At 34.5% G+C, this 10,000-nt stretch overlaps 1 protein-coding gene across 4 annotated transcripts in view; it reads left to right on the top strand.

The window, feature by feature from the left end:
- The window catches only part of LOC131348330 (cohesin subunit SA-2-like), an 82,525-nt gene that overhangs the window by 27,051 nt on the left and 45,474 nt on the right, over positions 1-10,000 (top strand). For all 4 annotated transcript variants that reach the window (XM_058383145.1, XM_058383144.1, XM_058383143.1 and 1 more), the window contains 3 exons: positions 6,179-6,275; positions 6,355-6,431; positions 6,641-6,845. In XM_058383145.1, the coding sequence (XP_058239128.1) occupies positions 6,179-6,275; positions 6,355-6,431; positions 6,641-6,845 (379 nt within the window). The remainder of the gene's footprint in view (positions 1-6,178; positions 6,276-6,354; positions 6,432-6,640; positions 6,846-10,000) is intronic.

Here is a 10,000-nt window from a genome sequence, read left to right as displayed (position 1 = left end):
ACACATACTATACATACACACATACACTACACACACGTTATACACACACAATACACTATACACATACTATACATACACACATACACTACACACACGTTATACACACACAATACACTATACACATACTATACATACACACATACACTACACACACGTTATACACACAATACACTATACACATACTATACATCTACACACACGTTATACACACACTATACACACATTATACACACACAATACACACACTATACATACATACACACACTATACGCATACTATACATACACACACGTTATACATACACTATACACACGTTATTCACACATACACTATACACGTTATACATACACTATACACATACTATACATACACACAATACACTATACACATACTATACATACACTATACACACGTACACTATACACACACAATACACTATACACATACTATACATACACACACACTATACACACACGTTATACACACAATACACTATACACATACACACACATACACTACCCACACATTATACATACACACACATACACTACACACACATTATACATACACTATACACATACTATACATACACACACATACACTACACACATGTTATACACACACAATACACCATACACATACTATACATACACACACATACACTATACACGTTATACACACATACACTACACACACGTTATACATACACTATACACATACTATACATACACACACATACACTACACACATGTTATACACACAATACACTATACACATACTATACATACACACACATACACTATACACGTTATACACACACAATACACTATACACATACACACACATACACTACACACACGTTATACATACACTATACACATACTATACATACACACACATACACTACACACGTTATACACACAATACACTATACACATACTATACATACACACATACACTATACACACACGTTATACATACACTATACACACACGTTATACACACAATACACTATACACACACTATACATACACACACATACACTATACACACGTTATACATACACTATACACACACGTTATACACACAATACACTATACACATACTATACATACACACATGTTATACATACACTATACACATACTATACATACATTATACACATACTATACATACACACACATACACTATACACACATTATACACACACAATACACTATACACATACTATACATACACACACATACACTATACACACACGTTATACATACACTATACACACACGTTGTACACACTACACTATACACATACTATACATACACACACGTTATACATACACTATACACATACTATACATACATTATACACATACTATACATACACACACATACACTATACACACATTATACACACACTACACTATACACATACTATACATACACACACATACACTATACACACACGTTATACATACACTATACACACATTATACACACATTATACACACTATACATACACACACATACACTATACATACAGAATACACACTATACATACACACACACTATACACACACAATATACACACATACACTATACACACACCACATACACACACACACTATACACATGTTAAACACACAATACACATACTATACATACACACACATACTATACACGCGTTATACACACACAATACACACACTATACATACACACACATACACTATACACACACTGTACATACACCATACACACACATTATACACACACTACATACACACATACACTTTACACACAAACAATACACACACTATACATACATTATACACACAATACACACACTATACATACACTATACACACACATACACTTTATACACACACAATACACACACTATACATACACTATACATACATTATACACACAATACACACACTATACATACACATACACACACTATACACACACTATACATACACTATACACACACACTATACACACTATACACACTATACATACATTATACACACACAATACACACACTATACATACACACACACTATACATACACTATACACACACACTATACACACTATACATACACACACAATACATATACTATACATACACTATGCACATACATTATACACACACATTATACACACTATACATACACACACACTATACACACACTACATTCACATACACACACTACATACACACACATACACTATACACACACTATACATACACATACATACACTATACACACACTATACATACACATACATACACTATACACACACTATACATACACGCATACACTATATACACACAATACACACACTATACATACACACATACACTATACACACACTACATACACATACACTATACACACACATTATACACACACTTCACACATTATACACACATACCTTATACACACACTACACACATTATACACATTATATACACATACTACACACATTATATACACACCTTATACACACACTACACACATTATACACATTATATACACATACTACACACATTATATACACACCTTATACACACACTACACACATTATACACATTATATACACATACTACACACATTATATACACACCCTACACACATTATACACATTATATACACACACTACACACATTATACACACACACCTTATACAAAGACACACTATACACACACTATACACACACTATACACACCTTATATATATGTATACATCTTATACACACACTATACACACATTATATATACACACATTATATACACACACTATACACACACACTATACACACATTATATATACACACACTATACACACATTATATATACACACACTATACACATTATATATACACACACTATACACATTATATATACACACATTATATACACACACATTATACACACACTATACACACATTATATATACACACACTATACACACATTATATATACACACATTATATACACACACATTATATATACACACACTATACACACACTATACACACATTATATATACACACACTATACACACACTATACACACATTATATACACACACTATACACACATTATATATACACACATTATATACACACACTATACACACACACTATACACATTATATATACACACACTATACACACATTATATATACACACACATTATATATACACACACTATACGCATTATATATACACACACTATACACACATTATATATACACACACTATACACACATTATATATACACACACTATACACACATTATATACACACACTATACACATTATATATACACACACATTATATATACACACACTATACACACATTATATATACACACACTATACACACATTATATATACACACATTATATACACACACATTATACACACACTATGCACACATTATATATACACACACTATACACACACTATACACACATTATACACACACTATACACACATTATATACACACACATTATACACACATTATATATACACACACTATACACACATTATATATACACACATTATATACACACACTATACACACACATTATATATACACACACTATACACACATTATATATACACACACTATACACACACATTATATACACACACACTATACACACATTATATATACACACACTATACACACACATTATATACACACACTATACACACACATTATATACACACACTATACACACACATTATATACACACACACTATACACACATTATATATACACACACTATACACACACACTATACACACACACTATACACACATTATATATACACACACTATACACACATTATATATACACACATTATACACACACTATACACACATTATATATACACACATTATATACACACACTATACACACACACTATACACATTATATATACACACACTATACACACATTATATATATACACATTATATACACACACTATACACACACACTATACACATTATATATACACACACTATACACACATTATATATACACACATTATATATACACACATTATATACACACACTATACACACACACTATACACATTATATATACACACACTATACACACATTATACACACATTATATATACACACACTATACACACACACTATACACACATTATATATACACACATTATATACACACACTATACACACATTATATATACACACACTATACACACATTATATATACACACATTATACACACACACTATACACACACTATACACACATTATATATACACACATTATATACACACACTATACACACACACTATACACATTATATATACACACACTATACACACATTATATATATACACATTATATACACACACTATACACACACACTATACACATTATATATACACACACTATACACACACACTATACACATTATATATACACACACTATACACACATTATACACACATTATATATACACACATTATATACACACACTATACACACACACTATACACACATTATATATACACACATTATATACACACACTATACACACATTATATATACACACACTATACACACATTATATATACACACATTATATACACACACTATACACACATTATATATACACACATTATATACACACACTATACACACATTATATATACACACACTATACACACACATTATATATACACACACTATATACACACACTATACACACATTATATATACACACACTATACACACACCTTATACACACATTATACACACACACTATACACACACTATACACACATTATATATACACACATTATATACACACACTATACACACACACTATACACATTATATATACACACACTATACACACATTATATATATACACATTATATACACACACTATACACACACACTATACACATTATATATACACACACTATACACACACACTATACACATTATATATACACACACTATACACACATTATACACACATTATATATACACACATTATATACACACACTATACACACACACTATACACACATTATATATACACACATTATATACACACACTATACACACATTATATATACACACACTATACACACATTATATATACACACATTATATACACACACTATACACACATTATATATACACACACTATACACACACATTATATATACACACACTATATACACACACTATACACACATTATATATACACACACTATACACACACCTTATACACACATTATATATACACACATTATATACACACACTATACACACACACTATACACATTATATATACACACACTATACACACATTATATATACACACATTATATACACACACTATACACACACACTATACACATTATATATACACACACTATACACACATTATATATATACACATTATATACACACACTATACACACACACTATACACATTATATATACACACACTATACACACATTATATATACACACATTATATACACACACTATACACACACACTATACACACATTATATATACACACATTATATACACACACTATACACACATTATATATACACACACTATACACACATTATATATACACACATTATATACACACACTATACACACATTATATATACACACACTATACACACATTATATATACACACATTATATACACACACTATACACACATTATATATACACACACTATACACACATTATATATACACACACTATACACACACATTATATATACACACATTATATACACACACTATACACACATTATATATACACACACTATACACACATTATATATACACACACTATACACACACATTATATATACACACACTATACACACATTATATATACACACATTATATACACACACTATACACACACACTATACACATTATATATACACACACTATACACACACACTATACACATTATATATACACAAACTATACACTCATTATATACACACACACTATACACACTTTATATATACACACACTATACACACACCTTATACACACACACCCAGAGAAACTCAAATGTCATAATATCAACTAGTGCAATCTTGTGTGTGTGTGTTTGTGTGTGTGTATAGTCGGTGGTAGATGACTGGATTGAGGCATATAAGAATGAACGAGATGCTGCTCTGCTGGACCTCATTAACTTCTTCATACACTGCTCTGGCTGTAAAGGTGAGTGTGTGTGTGTGTATACATCAGAGTTTTCAGTTTTTTGTTTGTGTTACTTTACTTTTCTGTGGGTATATTTCAGGTGCTGTGAGTTCAGAGATGTTTCGTCACATGCAGAACTCTGAGATCATCAGGAGGATGACTGAGGAGTTTGATGAGGTGAGATGATTGTGTGTGTTTGTGTGAAATAGCCTGGTGATTAGGAGCTATGGTCATGCCCTTTTCCTGCTCTGACCACTGCTCTCACAGTCAGGATTCTAGAAGCTTCACTATGAGGTTCCCAGTTCTAGATGACCTGACTCAGACTGAGAGGTTTAGAGATGATGAGACATCAGCATTCACTCAGTTTTGTGCACACGTGTGTACAGGACAGCGGGGACTATCCCCTGACGATGACCGGTCCAGTGTGGAAGAAGTTCCGCTGGGGTTTCTGTGAGTTTATCAGTGTCTTGGTGCGTCAGTGTCAGTACAGCATCATCTATGATGAGTACATGATGGACACGGTCATCTCACTCCTCACCGGCCTGTCCGACTCACAGGTTCGGGCCTTCAGACACACCTCTACTCTTGCAGGTTAGTCACCTTTCACACACACACACACATACTACTCTAACATTGCAGGTCAGTTACCTTTTCTCTTTCATTTATCAGTTATTAAAAGGTCATGAGAGAGTCACAGTTCAGTCATACACCAGAGAAAGGTCTCAGTCCCTCAAAAATACATCTTTTATTGATGTGTTGGAGTGTTCTTTTGATGGGACATGTCTATATACAGTTAGGTCCATATATATTTGGACACTGAGACAAATTTTATTAATTATGGACTTCAGGCCGCTACTGTGTGTGTGTGTGTGTGTGTGTGTGACGTCAGCTAGAGTAAGGGAAGAGGTTTTTTTAAGGATGCATCGTCTTTAAACTGTTCCTACAGCTTGAATTCTTACTCTACAGCCACATAAACTACCTTAAACTTTTTTAACTGAGACTTTAGCTTGTATATAGTATTTGACAATGTATTGCAATAGTTTAAGCAACATATTGCTTTGCTTTTCACAATCACATGCATTTTCTTCTGGGAATGCAAAATTCTAGTTATTTTAGCTGTTTCCCAAAACATATTCAAAATACAGTTATATAGTTAATATGGGTTTAAAGTGCAGAGTCGGTAAACTTTTGTCTTATAATAATTTGAAAGAAAGATTTCGGTTAGAAGGCCGTAATAATTTCTGGAAATATCTACAAATTAGACACTGCTTGGAAACGAAGGTCCCTATGAAAAAAACTTTTTATGAACTACCAAGGCACCTTCAAAAAGCATAAAAATTTTTATCAACTCTGTATAAGGAGAGATGACAATAACTGTGAAAACCTAAGACTGATCTGGCAGAGAGACCTTTATAGTGACAGATAAAGACACCTGGAACAAAATTTTGTCCTACAGTGGTATGTATTTAAAAGAAGCAAAGAGGCAAATTTATTCAATATAAAGTATTACACAGGTATTATTTTACACCAGTTCGACTGTTTAGAATGGGTTGTATGAAGGATGATAAATGCTGGAAATGTAAAGAAGAAACTGGTACATACACTATATTGCCAAAAGTATTCTCTCACCTGCCTTGACTCGCATATGAACTTAAGTGACATTCCATTCCTAATCCATAGGGTTCAATATGACGTCGGTCCACCCTTTGCAGCTATAACAGCTTCAACTCTTCTGGGAAGGCTGTCCACAAGGTTTAGGAGTGTGTTTATGGGGATTTTTGACCATTCTTCCAGAAGCGCATTTGTGAGGTCACACACTGATGTTGGACGAGAAGGCCTGGCTCTCAGTCTCTGCTCTAATTCATCCCAAAGTGTTCTATGGGGTTGAGGTCAGGACTCTGTGCAGGCCAGTCAAGTTCCTCCACACCAGACTCTGTCATCCATGTCTTTATGGACCTTGCTTTGTGCACTGGTGCACAGTCATGTTGGAAGAGGAAGGGGCCAGCTCCAAACTGTTCCCACAAAGTTGGGAGCATGGAATTGTCCAAAATGTCTTGGTATGCTGAAGCATTCAGAGTTCCTTTCACTGGAACTAAGGGGCCAAGCCCAGCTCCTGAAAAACAACCCCACACCATAATCCCCCCTCCACCAAACTTTACACTCGGCACAATGCAGTCAGACAAGTACCGTTCTCCTGGCAACCGCCAAACCCAGACTCGTCCATCAGATTGCCAGATGGAGAAGCGCGATTCGTCCCTCCAGAGAACGCGTCTCCACTGCTCTAGAGTCCAGTGGCGGCGTGCTTTACACCACTGCATCCGACGCTTTGCATTGCACTTGGTGATGTATGGCTTGGATGCAGCTGCTCGGCCATGGAAACCCATTCCATGAAGCTCTCTGCGCACTGTTCTTGAGCTCATCTGAAGGCCACATGAAGTTTGGAGGTCTGTAGCGATTGACTCTGCAGAAAGTTGGCGACCTCTTCGCACTATGCGCCTCAGCATCCGCTGACCCCGCTCCGTCAGTTTACGTGGCCTACCACTTCGTGGCTGAGTTGCTGTCGTTCCCAAACACTTCCACGTTCTTATAATACAGCTGACAGTTGACTGTGGAATATTTAGGAGCGAGGAAATTTCACGACTGGATTTGTTGCACAGGTGGCATCCTATCACAGTTCCACGCTGGAATTCACTGAGCTCCTGAGAGCGACCCATTCTTTCACAAATGTTTGTAAAAACAGTCTGCATGCCTAGGTGCTTGATTTTATACACCTGTGGCCATGGAAGTGATTGGAACACCTGATTCTGATTATTTGGATGGGTGAGCGAATGCTTTTGGCAATATAGTGTATGTTCATGCTCTTTGGCAATGTTCAACATTCGACCTTTTTGGAAAGCTGTGTTTAAATATCTAGGAAGATGTTTGGGTTTTGACATTCCATCATCACCCAGGATATGTGTGTTGGGAGATAAATCAGAGATTCTACAGATTAAAAACAATGAGTTCTCTCTTATTATGGTGGGTGGAGTCACAGCAATATGCCTGATACTTAGATTTTGGAAAGTTATTCAATGTCCTACAGTTAAAATGTGGATTGAGCTTATGATTGAGAATGTATCCTATGAAAAAATGTTAGCCAAAGTGAATGGGAATCACAGAGACGTGGACATATGACTGATACTAGATCCATGTTTAGAATGTGACTTGCTTACCCTGTTGTACATTACAGAGTTGTCTTTGTTTGGTTATTCACCACTTAATGATCATCATTGCCATTATTTTATTTATTTATTTACTTCCATATTTTTATGTATTTTATTTTGGACACAGTACATTTACTTATTTACTGTTGGATTTTTGTACTGGTATGTTATGTATAAAGAAAACCAATAAAAAAAAAACTTCATTTTCAAAAAAAATTGCAGACTGTCGGCTGTAATTTGAGGGTATTCACATCAAAATTGGAAGAAGGGTTTAGGCTCCTTAATATGTAGCTGCCTCTTTTTCAACGGACCAACAGTAATTGGACAATTGCCTCAAAAGCTATTTCATGGGCTGCATGGGCTGTTCCCTCATTAATCCATCATCAGTTGAGCAGATAAAGGGTCTGGAATTGATTCCAGGTGTGGCATTTCTGTTTGGAAACTGTTACTGTGAATCCCAACATGCGGTCAATAGAATTCTCAATGGAAGTGAAACAGACCATCATTAGGATGAAAAAAAGAAGAAATCCATCAGAGAGATAG

Source organism: Hemibagrus wyckioides, linkage group LG28 (assembly GCF_019097595.1).
Source record: "Hemibagrus wyckioides isolate EC202008001 linkage group LG28, SWU_Hwy_1.0, whole genome shotgun sequence".
Classification (NCBI taxonomy): domain Eukaryota; kingdom Metazoa; phylum Chordata; class Actinopteri; order Siluriformes; family Bagridae; genus Hemibagrus; species Hemibagrus wyckioides.
Note: the sequence above shows the minus strand (reverse complement) of the source record. Positions and strands in the feature narration are given on the sequence as shown.